This window comes from Salvelinus namaycush, chromosome 12 (genome assembly GCF_016432855.1).
Source record: "Salvelinus namaycush isolate Seneca chromosome 12, SaNama_1.0, whole genome shotgun sequence".
In the NCBI taxonomy this organism is placed as follows: domain Eukaryota; kingdom Metazoa; phylum Chordata; class Actinopteri; order Salmoniformes; family Salmonidae; genus Salvelinus; species Salvelinus namaycush.
Window position 1 is genome coordinate 37,316,474 of NC_052318.1, and position 14,176 is coordinate 37,330,649.

General features: G+C 42.3%; 1 protein-coding gene across 3 annotated transcripts; it reads right to left on the reverse strand.

The window, feature by feature from the left end:
- Positions 1 to 1,568: 1,568 nt before the first annotated feature.
- LOC120057194 (galectin-9-like) lies at positions 1,569 to 6,028 on the reverse strand. 3 transcript variants are annotated; one of them, XM_039005677.1, is made up of 11 exons: positions 5,586 to 6,028; positions 4,973 to 5,061; positions 4,611 to 4,818; positions 4,309 to 4,434; positions 3,917 to 3,958; positions 3,636 to 3,710; positions 3,400 to 3,438; positions 3,157 to 3,189; positions 2,949 to 3,037; positions 2,359 to 2,515; positions 1,569 to 2,074 (listed from the first exon to the last, which is right to left on the reverse strand). In XM_039005677.1, the coding sequence occupies exons 1-11, from the start codon at positions 5,613 to 5,615 to the stop codon at positions 1,928 to 1,930; spliced, it is 1,035 nt and encodes a 344-aa protein (XP_038861605.1). In that variant the 5' UTR covers positions 5,616 to 6,028; the 3' UTR covers positions 1,569 to 1,927. The 3 variants fall into 3 exon arrangements, with proteins under 3 accessions (XP_038861605.1, XP_038861606.1, XP_038861607.1); XM_039005678.1 differs by lacking the exon at positions 3,636 to 3,710; XM_039005679.1 differs by lacking the exons at positions 3,157 to 3,189; positions 3,400 to 3,438; positions 3,636 to 3,710 and having other exon boundaries at positions 5,586 to 6,025.
- Positions 6,029 to 14,176: the final 8,148 nt, after the last annotated feature.

Here is a 14,176-nt window from a genome sequence, read left to right on the forward strand (position 1 = left end):
TTTTCCAACAAGACTTGTCTTCATAATTCATGTTTAAATCTCCCATTAAGATGACCTATTTCCCAAAATCACATTCCCTAAGCATGTTATTAAACTGATCAAAAAACACACTTTTGGTGGAAGGTGGCCTATACATTCCAATAAGGGTAAAATACATTTGGGTGTAATGTTCAGGCCAATACATTCTAGTTCATTATCACATGACCACTCAATTTGTTTACATCAGATATGTTCTTTAATGTAAATCATCACACCCCCTCCTCTTCCTTTAATCCAGTAAGGATGGAGGGCTGCCAGGAGGCCTACAGATGAAAAGGATGGCTAAAAGGTACTTTGTGAGAGAAAAAATATACACTACCGGTCAAAAGTTTTAGAACACCTACTCATTCCAGGATTTGTCTTTATTTTTACTATTTTCAACGTTGTAGAATAATAGTGAAAACATCAAAACTATGAAATAACACATGGCATGATGTAGTAACAAAAAAAGTGTTAAACAAATCAAAATATATTTCTAATTTGAGATTGTTCAAATAGCCACCCTTTGCCTTGATGACAGCTTTGCACACTCTTGGCATTCTCTCAACCAGCTTCATGAGGAAGTCACCTGGAATGCATTTCAATGAACAGGTGTGCCTTCTTAAAAGTTAATTTGTGGAGCTAATCAGTTGTGTTGTGATAAGGTAGGGATAAGGCAGAAGACAGAAGATAGCCCTATTTGGTAAAATACCAAATAAGCAAAGAGAAATGACAGTCCATCATTACTTTAAGCCATGAAGGTCAGTCAATACGGAACATTTCAAGAACTTTGAAAGTTTCTTCAAGTGCAGTCACAAAAACCATCAAGCGCTATGATGAAACTGGCTCTTATGAGGACCGCCACAGGAATGGGAGACCCAGAGTTACCTCTGCTGCAGAGGATATGTTCATTAGAGTTACCAGCTTCAGAAATTGTAGCCCAAATAAAAGCTCCCCAGAGTTCAAATAACAGACACATTTCAACATCAACTCTTCAGAGGAGACTGTGTGAATCAGGCCTTCATGGTCGAATTGCTGCAAAGAAACCACTACTAAAGGACATCAATAAGAAAAGACTTGCTTGCGCCAAGAAACACGAGCAATGGACATTAGACCGGTGGAAATTTGTCCTTTAGTCTGGAGACCAAATTGGAGATATTTGGTTGCAACAGCCGTGTCTTTGTAGTGTATATCACCAATTGGCCTCTGCTGGTGGCTTCAGATTTGTCAACTTGCTTGTAGCAGCAAGTGAGGGGAATCTGTAGATGACGATGGATTAGACCAGACATCCCAGCCAGAGCAATCTGTCGACCGGCCTACTAGCCTATTTCTAACCACCTGGAACTCCTAGTCATTTGAATACACTTCATGTAATTATAATGATTCACAGCACCATTAATGTCATCAGTATTTACCTTGTCAAAATCTTCAGAATTGAGCTTTTAATAAAAAATCTGAACCCTCCCACTACAATCTAAAACAGGACAAAGTTAGTAATTTTATCAGAACCTCTCTGCCCCCTGGGGGTGATGTAGAATTATGACAACATCTTAGTTCCAATATTAAAGTTTATTTGCTATGGAAACATTGTCGGTACAGAGAGAACAGACATACAGTAAGTATGTGGAATTTGATAAATAGAAGACAATATTTTACATAGTCTACTCTAAATTAAATAGTTTATGAAAGAGATACAAATATTGATGAAAACATCTTGCCCAACATGATATCCACATTCGCCATCAGCAACATAGCAAAACGCCACAGTTTTTCAACACAGAAAATGTCCACACACAGAAGACATGACTTATCATTCATCGGTCTTTATAATGTTCTGATCAGATCCTACCCCTGTTGACCTTTGACCCCAGTGTATGTGACTCAAACCATAACAGGACAGAGTCATTACTTAGACCAGCACAGAGGACAGGCTCACGTCCCCTTCCACCTCCAGGATATCTATCTGCTGGAGCAGGAAGTGGCGGTGGTTGTAGCTGAACATCTGGATTCCATTCACCATCACCCTGTAGCACTTGGTGTCACACATAATGGTCACCTGAAACAGAGAGCCTGACATGAGTGCTGAGTTCATCCAAGGAAAAGCACACGGTACCATTGCAGCTAAAACACATTCAGTACTCATTTCAGCTCAAATTGTTGTCAATGCACAAAAAAAACCCATTAAAATATAGTTAGCTTCCATAATACAGTCTACAATCAGGTATATATTTTTTTTATTTTACCATTATTTACCCAGGTAGACAAGTTGAGAACAAGTTCTCATTTACAATTGCGACCTGGCCAAGATAAAGCAAAGCAGTTCAATAATGGAGTTTATACCGTAAAAGGCTGGCCTCTGTAGAAGGGCATGCCCCCGTTCCTCTCCTCTGGACCCCACTGTCCCTTCAGGAGACTATTACGCACGACAATGTTCTCATTAAACCTGGGGTTGAAGTGGAGCGCCACCCCCGAGTTGAAACGCAGGTTAACACAGAACCTGGAACCATAAAGACCATGATCATGGTTATAAGGCTTGGCCAGGAATATGTTAGGTGACCAAATAAATGAACGCTCTGTGGTAGATACAGGAAAGGGTGTGCAAAGGTAAGCCTACAAAGAGTATCACCCTTACCCATGTCGGCCATTGATATGCTGAAGGAATGACATAGTACTGTATAGCTCTGTAATGTACTGTTTCTAGAGAGGGAGAACTTTTCTGGCAGGTGAGTGTTACACAATCGTGAAAGAAAGAATTATGCAAATCATTTGGAGGGTGACAGACTAATCTAAAAAGGACCTTTTTCCTTACCATCTATCTGTATTGTCTGTAATGTACAGGTACACGATTCATAGTACCAACTCCGACCCATAGCAGGTGACAAGCAAATTAATAATGCAAGATGTGTTTAAAATGAGAAAGCGTTACTTACTTATCAGCGTTGTGGTTGACCACACCCTGGACGATGATGTTTCTGCCTGGGTAAAGTCCACCTACCATTATATTTTTATATGGCACAACCTGAGAACACAGGATCCATAACATCACCATATCACCCTAACAATTGGTTTCGATACCAAATAAATTAATGTAATTGTTCAGTCTACACTTAGTCTGTAGGTTAAAGAAGGGGTACTTACGAAGGATGGCTGGGGGGTGTATGGAGGGGGTGTCTATAAAATAAACCTTGTACATTACCATCTGAAGAATAGCACCTTTCAGTACAGTCTCTAAACTACTTTAATCTTGTCAGAGTTTCATTTTCATTTCAGCTTTATTCATTTATATAGATCAATGATACGACTCCAATCAAATTCCTGATGTTGGCCTCTACTCTACAAATTTTGAACTCTAAAAAGTTGATTCATTTGAATGCAATGCACCTGAAAAGATCCTGGGGCACAAAACGCAGCCGAGAAAGCCTACAAATCAAACAAACAGTTGTCAAACCAGTATCAAATTAAACAAGGAAACCATGAAAACAAGGAAAGCATGATCAACCCTCAAAGCTAAACTTGACTGAATGGAATGAAATGCAGTCATCTTATGAAAACACCCACCACAATGAAAAAAGCTAAATACACCAAATGAGCCTCCAACCCAGCATGCTATAATCTACCTGTGTGGCATTACACCATTGAGGAGTTTTGGGACCTGATTTAATTTGATGAGACATGGCTTGGTTCCGTTGACCCTGCAAACAAAATGTCTCTCTTGGGTTATGGCTTATGCTACTGTTTTGTGAGGACACATGTAGTAATGTGCTTAGTAGTAATGTGCTTATTACTAATTACAAGTGTTTCCATACAACTACAGGCCTTATGTAAATCCAAATACTAAAACTCGTAACACTTGTATAACTAAGAATCCTGTTGATCAGTCTGTCTGGAGAATACTCACACTGTGTGGATGGACAAGATATCCTGGTTGGGGAGGAGGTGACTGGAGAAAAGAAAATACATTTAATTTCTCTGTGTAGGATATGGACATAATCTTGGTCAGCACATGTAAGTCTGATTACTATTTATTTAAATGTTTAAAGTAGGAACTTTGATTAAAGTAGCGACTTTGATTAAAGTAGGAACTGAGGGAAATACTTTTTTTGGACACTAAAAAGATGCCCAAAACATCATTACAATCATTATACACGCCGACCATGACCATTGCAAGTTGCAACTTGTTTTGCCAACTGGGTAGCATTCCAAACAACTGACCAAGATCAGCAAAGCTGATCCTTTGGAACGCAAAGATGTACAGTATTCTCCCAAACGGAGGACCTGTCAGATACTCACTGTAACTGCAGGGTTAGCGAAGGCAATGGATTGGATCTCCACTCCCCCATCCACGGAGATGGTGTCCACTCTGGAGAACGACAGCCGGTGCAGGTACTCCATGAAGTGGGAACCATTCACAATCAGCTAGGGTAAGACAGGATTTAGTAGAGACAAAAAAATCAATGGCACATGGAGGAAAAAGAATGAATAAGGGTTTGAATCTTTTTGCTCTAGAACAGAGATACAATGCAATTCAATGAGTCCACAGTAAAAAAAAAAAAAATGTGTAGCCTAATCATCAGTGATAAAAGTCTCCTGACCGAATATGAATCTCTGTTGACCAGGAACATGAGGGTAAAGTTGGCCCCCCGGGTCATGGATGCAGGGTATTCACGCTCCTCTGGGCCCCACTCAGAGTGCTGCATGGTGTTGCAGACCACAACGTCTTTGGAGCCATCATATCGGGGGTTGAAGTGGAGGGCGATGTCGGGATTTCCTCTTGAGCCACATTGCAAATTCACATGAAACCTACAGAGAGAAAAAAGGGGGCCATATTTGAAAGTGATTAGGTTTAACAAGATCCCTTCTGTGCTGATAGTGAGTGACAAGACTGAGCTAAAGACGACATGGCTGTCATACAGTCAAAAAGAGACTCTACTAGAGTTCTACTAGGTAGGTCTACCTCTGGGATCCTGGCAGGACTCTCCCTGTCACAGTGATGGTCTTCCCCTCATGCAGAGCTCCCTGGATACGGCCAGTGAATGGCACTCTCTAGGACATGAAGCAAAAAACAACACTTGACCAGGCTGGGTAGCTAATGTCGTTCACCAGCTTGTAGCTAGGTAGTCTGCCTGAGGGACTTTGCAATAGACTTAGTTGAAAACTTTAAACGTTAACAATGGCCACATCAAGCATTGTGTAGCCAACAACAATCTAAACGGTTATAGTTTCCTTTCTCCTTACCTTCTTTCATTAATTATATCAATCACTTAAGTTTTTAGGTGTCAAAGGTGGATATGAAAATGACAGGAAATATAGCCAGACCTATTCAATGTTTTTCAGTCCTGTTCTAGTCCACTAAACTCATCACTAACAGACCCATTAAAACTTATTTTAGTTGCACCGGATGTGCTAGTGGGTGCTGGGCTAGAAGAAAAATGTGCAATCTGTGGGTCCAGAATATAAAAATATGGTGGAACATTACACCAAAAAGAATCCCCAAAATGACTCCTGAAACTCACATATAATGGGGGCTAAAAAAATAAATGTAAATACTGTCAAATTAGAATTCTTACCGGATTGAAGAAGGGTTGCTGACAAGCCATGCTCGAGTGTGGATCTGATATGTCTGTGCGACTGTTTGGTGAATCTAGAGAGTGCAGCACATAGAGGTCCGGCGGTTCTCTTCTGCCACGTTCAAAACAACTGGAAACTCGGAAAAATACGAGGGGAAATCATGACGTCAGTGACCTTCAGGTCGGAAAGTCGGAACTCTAGAAAGAGGCACACGTTCCCCAGTTGGAATTCCGAGTTGGATGACCGTTCAAATCGATTTTTCCAGGTCGGAGCTAGTAATTTTTCCGAGTTCCGAGTTGTTTTGAACAAAATGATGCCGGAGATTTTCGAGTTCCCAGTTGTGTGAACGAGGCATTCGTAAATTATTTCGTTTTTTGTTTCCTCTTCCATTAGTTTCGTTTCTCTGAAAATGACTCATGCGGTCATCGTTGTTTTACAGTAATTGAAATGCGGTCAAGCCATCCGCCATTCGCTCTTTAGTTTCCTGCTGAATTCAACACTTCGCGTATTTTCTGGTAGGGAGACTGAGTCGGATGCACTCTCATGCACAGATAGAGACGATAGCAATAAATCATTCCAAGCAAACAGTTTGAACCGCACTTATTCAATCTTCCATAATCAAAATTATACCAAATCGTAAATTATATTTTCGTGCCTTATCAAAAATGACTTTGATATCACAGGTGAGGTCGCAGAGGCTGCAGTAGCCTAACGGGTATGCCGTTTAGCGAATGTTAAATTGTTAAAGCAAGATGTGTTCACAGTCATGACTTACAAACACAGCACACACACAAATTGAGCAAATTGAGGTGACTAAACTGCTTGGAGTAATCCTGGATTATAAACTGTTATGGTCAAAACATATTGATACAACAGTAGCTACGATGGGGAGAAGTCTGTCCATAATAAAGCGCTGGTCTGCCTTCTTAACAACACTCTCAACAAGGCATGACCTACAGGCTCTTGTTTTGTCGCACCTGGACTACTGTTCAGTCATGTGGTCAGATGCCACAAAGAGGGACTAAGGAAAATTGCAATTAGCTCAGAACAGGGCAGCACGGATGGCCCTTGGATGTACACAGAGAGCAAACATTAATAATATGCATGTTAATCTCTCCTGGCTCAAACTAGAGGAGAGATTGACTTCATCATTACTAGTATTTGTGAGAGGTATTGTCATGTTGAAAGCACCAAGCTGTCGGTTTAAACGACTAGCACACAGCTCAGACACCCATGCATACCCCAAAAGACATGCCACCAGAGTAGAGGTAGACCGATTATGATTATTGGAGGACCAAAAAAAGCCGATACCGATTAATCGGCCGATTTGTATATATATATATATATTTGTAATAATGACAATTACAACAATACTGAATGAACAATGAACACTCTTCTTTTAACTTTATATAATACATAAATAAAATCTATTTAGTCTCAAATAAATAATGAAACATGTTCAATTGAGTTTAAATAATGCAAAAAACAGTGTTGGAGAAGAAAGTAAAAGTGCAATATGTGCCATGTAAAAAAGCTAATGTTTAAGTTCCTTGCTCAGAACATGAGAACATATGAAAGCTGGTGGTTCCTTTTAACATGCGTCTTCAATATTCCCAGTTAAGAAGTTTAAGGTTGTAGTTATTATAGGAATTATAGGACTATTTCTCTCTATACCATTTGTATTTCATATACCTTTGACTATTGGATGTTCTAATAGGTACTTTAGTACTGCCAGCCTAATCTCGGGAGTCGATAGGCTTGAAGTCATAAACAGCGCTGTGCTTCAAGCATTGCTAAGAGCTGCTGGCAAACGCAGGAAAGTGCTGTTTGAATGAATGCTTACGAGCGTGCTGCTGCCTACCACCGCTCAGACTGCTCTATCAAATATCAAATCATAGACTTAATTATAATATAATAAACACACAGAAATATGAGCCTTAGGTCATTAATATGGTGAAATCCGGAAACTATAATTTCGAAAACAAAACGTTTATTCTTTCAGTGAAATACGGAACCGTTCCGTATTTTATCGAACGGGTGGCAACCCTAAGTCTAAATATTGCTGTTACATTGCACAACCTTCAATGTTATGTCATAATTATGTAAAATTCTGGCAAATTAATTACGGTCTTTGTTAGGAAGAAATGGTCTTCACACAGTTCGCAACGAGCCAGGAGGCCCAAACTGCTGCATATACCCTGACTCTATATTGCCTGCTAACATGATTTTTGAAAAACTAAATATGCAGGTTTAAAAATATATACTTGTGTATTGATTTTAAGAAAGGCATTGATGTTTATGGTTAGGTACATTGGTGCAACGATTGTGCTTTTTTCGCAAATGCGCTTTTGTTAAATCATCACCCGTTTGGCAAAGTTGAAGTAGGCTGTGATTCGATGATAAATTAACAGGCAACGCATTGATTATATGCAACACAGGACAAGCTAGTTAACCTAGTAATATCATCAACCATGTGTAGTTAACTAGTGATTATGTGAAGATTGATTGTTTTTTATAAGATAAGTTTAATGCTAGCTAGCAACTTACCTTGGCTCCTTGCAGCCATAAGGTCATTTTGATGCTGCACTCGCATAACAGGTGGTGAGCCTGCCACGCAGTCTTCTCGTGGATTGCAATGTAATCGGCCATAATCGGCGTCCAAAAATGCAGATTACCGATTGTTATGAAAACTTGAAATCATCCCTAATTAATCGGTCATGCCAATCAATCGGTTGACCTCTACACCAGAGGTCTCTTCACAATTCCCAAGTCTAGAACAGACTATGGGAGGCGCACAGTACTAGATAGAGCCATGACTACATGGAACTACACTGCTCAAAAAAATAAAGGGAACACTTAAACAACACAATGTAACTCCAAGTCAATCACACTTCTGTGAAATCAAACTGTCCACTTAGGAAGCAACACTGATTGACAATAAATTTCACATGCTGTTGTGCAAATGGAATAGACAACAGGTGGAAATTATAGGCAATTAGCAAGACACCCCCAATAAAGGAAAGGTTCTGCAGGTGGTGACCACAGACCACTTCTCAGTTCCTATGCTTCCTGGCTGATGTTTTGGTCACTTTTGAATGCTGGCGGTGCTTTCACTCTAGTGGTAGCATGAGACGGAGTCTACAACCCACACAAGTGGCTCAGGTAGTGCAGCTCATCCAGGATGGCACATCAATGCGAGCTGTGGCAAGAAGGTTTGCTGTGTCTGTCAGCGTAGTGTCCAGAGCATGGAGGCGCTACCAGGAGACAGGCCAGTACATCAGGAGACGTGGAGGAGGCCGTAGGAGGGCAACAACCCAGCAGCAGGACCGCTACCTCCGCCTTTGTGCAAGGAGGAACACTGCCAGAGCCCTGCAAAATGACCTCCAGCAGGCCACAAATGTGCATGTGTCTGCTCAAACGGTCAGAAACAGACTCCATGAGGGTGGTATGAGGGCCTGACGTCCATAGGTGGGGGTTGTGCTTACAGCCCAACACCGTGCAGGACGTTTGGCATTTGCCAGAGAACACCAAGATTGGCAAATTCGCCACTGGCGCCCTGTGCTCTTCACAGATGAAAGCAGGTTCACACGCACATGTGACAGACGTGACAGAGTCTGGAGATGCCGTGGAGAACGTTCTGCTGCCTGCAACATCCTCCAGCATGACTGGTTTGGCGGTGGGTCAGTCATGGTGTGGGTTGGCATTTCTTTGGGGGGCCGCACAGCCCTCCATGTGCTCGCCAGAGGTAGCCTGACTGCCATTAGGTACCGAGATGAGATCCTCAGACCCCTTGTGAGACCATATGCTGGTGCGGTTGGCCCTGGGTTCTTTCTAATGCAAGACAATGCTAGACCTCATGTGGCTGGAGTGTGTCAGCAGTTCCTGCAAGAGGAAGGCATTGATGCTATTGTCGTGTCTTTGGCTATGCCAGATTAATTGCTATGACATGCTATTCTATAAAATAATTTCTCCGTAATTAATGATTGAACTAATCATGTAAATATAATTAACTAGAGAGGGACACCACGAAAGAATATTTATAGAGCTGTTATCTTCCGAATAAACTCTTAAAGATTTAGTAATATTTTACATCCATAGCAGTCACATTAATCGTCATTTTATTCAGTCTCATCTGAAAGTGGTAAATCCTTGGTTATCTGCAAGAATCCTGGCTAACAAGTTGAATCAGCAATACAAAATTGGGTTTAATTATTTATTTACTAAATACCTAACTAATCACACAGAATCACACATAAACAATTAAATCATAACTTGATCACAAATTGCCGTCATACAGAAAAACGTCCCTAGCGGGCGGAATAGATATGACAGCTTGTTACACAAAGAAAAGGGGCGGGATTTTAGTGAAAGAGCGGGAGACTGGAACATAGGCGAAGCTGTGTTATCGTAAATACAGTATCTTATGCATTCTAAATTACCGCCCATTTGAAGAAGGAAAATGCAATAAATATTTACTCTGAGCTGCGCTTCAGTAGGTTGGTGGTAGATGGAAGACCGTATCGCCAACCCGAGTCCTCTGTCCTTTGAAGAATGTCTCTGGTGGTCACTGGATACGTTGGAGTAACGTTGTGTGTAGTAGACGGGATACTCTGACTGTCCTTCCTAACCTGCGTTTGTAGCAGCTGTTGCCAACTCAACGGCTAGGAGGTATCACTTCTGTAGTGAATACGAGTTCAAAGTTCATACCATTTACAACCAAAGTCCATGCTGATGTTGGCTTAGTTCTGTAGTTATTATCTGAACCATTCTGACATCGGATCGTCATCCTAAATGTACCCGGAACAGGAAGTTATATTTTTGTCAATGGCTTTTATAGTGGAGGGAGAGGGGTGTGTCTGAAAAGTTTATAACCCATGTCTCTTCACAGGGGCGGGCCCCTGGTTGAGCAGAAGCCAAACTTATGAAAACCCCAAATCTCTCATTTGGAAGCTAAAATTACATTTAATCTCTTCACAAATAATTTCATATTCAAACATTTGAATTAAACAACAATTCCATGTGAATCCGATACCTCTGACGTTTAGACTTTCCACAGTAGAGTTTATGTCATTCTATCATTGATGAGAATGTGTCAGAGGGCAACCGAACTGACATAATATACCTTAAGTACCACCGCATATGTTCAGTTGGTCGGATTACCAGAATATAGTTCATTTCCCCCCACTTCTGATGTTCCCAGAATCTCTATGTTAACCAAGGGGTTTTCTTATGTCACATCAGTTATAGTAGGGAGAGGGAAAAGGGGGGAAAGAGGTATTTATGACTGTCATAAACCTACCCCTAGGCCTACGTCATGACACTATGGACTGGCCCGCCCGTTCCCCAGACCTGAATCCAATTGAGCACATCTGGGACAACATGTCTCGCTCCATCCACCAACGCCACGTTGCACCACAGACTGTCCAGGAGTTGGTGGATGCTTTAGTCCAGGTCTGGGAGGAGATCCCTCAGGAGACCATCCGCCACCTCATCAGGAGCATGCCCAGGCGTTGTAGGGAGGTCATACAGGCACGTGGAGGCCACACACACTACTGAGCCTCATTTTGACTTGTTTTAAGGACATTACATCAAAGTTGGATCAGCCTGTAGTGTGGTTTTCCACTTTAATTTTGAGTGTGACTCCAAATCCAGACCTCCATGGGTTGATAAATTTGATTGCCATTGATAATTTTTGTGTGATTTTGTAGTCAGCACATTCAACTATGTAAAGAAAAAAGTATTTAATAAGAATGTTTCATTCATTCAGATCTAGGATGTGTTATTTTAGTGTTCCCTTTATTTTTTTGAGTAGTGTAGTTTCTGATCGGGGTCCCCAATTTACGTCTAGTCTGGAGGGCGTTTATGGAACGCCTGGGGGTCTCGGTCAGCCTTACCTCAGGTTTCCACCCCGAGAGTAACGGGCAGGTGGAAAGAGTCAACCAGGATGTGGGTAGGTTTCTGCGGTCCTATTGCCAGGACCGGCCGGGGGAGTGGGCGGTTTACATCCCCTGGGCGGAGATCACCTTTTCAGTGTGTGCTGGGTTATCAGCCGGTCCTGGCACCATGGCATCAGAGCCAGATTGAGGCTCCTGCGGTGGAGGAATGGTTTCGGCACTCAGAGGAGACATGGAACGCTGCCCATGTGCGGCTACAATGGGCCATCAGGAGGCAAAAGGCGAGCGCCGACCGCCACCGCAGTGAGGCCCCGGTGTATGCACCGGGGGATCGGGTCTGGCTCTCGACCCGAAACCTGCCCCTTCACCTGCCCTGCCGGAAGCTGGGTCCGCGGTTTGTGGGGCCATTCAAAGTCCTGAGGAGACTGAACGAGGTTTGTTATAGGTTACAACTCCCCCCTGATTATCACATTAACCCCTCGTTCCATGTGTCTCTCCTCAGGCCGGTGGTGGCTGGTCCGCTCCAGCAGTCTGAGGTGCGGGAGGTTCCTCCGCCCCCTCTGGACATCGAGGGGGTCCCGGCGTATACTGTACGAGCCATCATGGACTCAAGGCGTCGGGCGAGGGGCCTTCAGTACCTCGTGGAGTGGGAGGGGTACGGCCCGGAGGAGAGATGCTGGGTACCGGTGGAGGACATTCTAGATCCTTCAATGTTACAGGAGTTTCACCGTCTCCACCCGGATCGCCCTGCACCTCGCCCTCCGGGTCGTCCCCGAGGCCGGTGTCGGCGCGCTGCTGGAGCCGCGCGTCAAGGGGGGGGTACTGTCACGACTTCCGCCGATGTCGGCCCTTCTCCTTGTTCGGGTGGTGTTCGGCGGTCGACGTCACCGGCTTTCTAGTCACCACCGATCCATGTTTCAGTTTTGTTTTGTCTGTATTACACACACCTGGTTTCAATTCCCCTATCATGTTCCTTATTTAACCCTCTGGCATACATTTCTGTTCTGTCTGTGATTGTTTGTTTCGTTAGTGGTTGTTGTATGTGCTAGTGTGTTTGTTATTATTCCTATGTGGAATTTTGCTTGTATTTTGAGTAAACTCCGTTGTGTTGCTCAACACCCGTGTCCTGCGCCTGACTCCGCTACATATCTGCACACAATCGCTGACACCTTCATTGAGGGGAAGGGATAGGAGACTATGCTTTGTTTTTAATCAAATTAAATTAATAAAACAATAGTTTTTAAAACAACAATCATATTTATAATTAGGATGGGGTCACAAGTTTATTGTATATTACAGTGTCAACTCAAGCTCACTTAGATCTTGCTGTGCGTGTGTTTGTGTACTGTGTTTGTATGCCATGACTGTAAACATCTTGCTTTAACAATTTAACATTTGCTAAACATCACCCGTTAGGCTAGTGCTGCCTCACTCTAACCATGATATCAAAGTATTTTTTGATAAAGCACAAAAATTAAATAAACGATTTGTTATAATTATGGAAGATTGAGTAAGTGTAATTCAAACTGTTTGCTTGGAATGATTTGTAGCTATTGTCTATATCTGTGCATGAGTGCATCCGACTCAGTATCCAGAAAACACGTAATACCATAAAGTGTTGTGTATTCGGCGCACACAAATTCTGGAGGAAACTGTAGAGCGGATGGCTTGACCCAGTTGTATTGAACGCTGTTTGGGTCATAAAACACGTGGTCAAAACGCAATCTTTTTAATGCTTACTTTACACGCATATCATTAAAAGGATTGCGTTTTGACCACGTGCTTTATGACCCAAATGGCGTTCCGTACAAATGGGCACTTTGTGAAGCCAGGTATGCCCATGTGGTGGCCTTCAGATTAGATGCAATCCTTTTCCAATTTAAATTCCTTAAATACCTCTGGTCCTAGAGTAACTTAGGTGAATTTATATATTGCTTTCACATATTAATTCTCACAAAGGAACTGATACAATGCAAGGAAACCTTTTCAATGGGAAGTGAATTGCAATCACCAGTCGGCAAAATCCGCTGCGCAATGCAGGTGTACTTTGCATAAAAGGTGTCAGTTGCTCTCTTATCTGAGCGTCACCATTTCAATTACTACAGTCAAGTTAGTCGACACTTGGAAAACTGTTTGGAACGTCGTTTGGGTCATAAAGCACGTGTTAAAAATGCAATCTTTTTAATGCTATGAGTGTAAAGTAAGCAGGTGCAGGCGCTAAGTTAACGCGGTCACTCGTTAAGTTAACGCCTACACGCATCAAATAAGAGCGTGCAAATGTGCTTGCAGGTGGTCCAAGGTGCTAAATAAACAGCTGCAAGCGCTCCTGCACATGTCAAATTAACGCCTACAGCTGCTAAATATACACCTACACACGATAACTTAACGCATTCTTTAATATGCTAATTTTACCAGACAATTTCCCTAGCTCCTCCTTTCAACCAGATTTCTTTAATCGGTGTACAGTCAGTTTGAAGCAACAACACCACAATTGAAGATGTCGAGAAGGAACTTCCTTATCCGGTGCAAACAGATCTTAAATGACTGCACTCGGCTTCTTGACAAGATTGATTCTTTTTAAATGCTATTATTACTTCATCATAAAGTTGTTCAGCTAGCTAACACAGAGGACGGATCTGTTTATGGCTATGCAGCTATGTTGGATGCTCAGACACTGAGACAGCAGTGCAATTAAC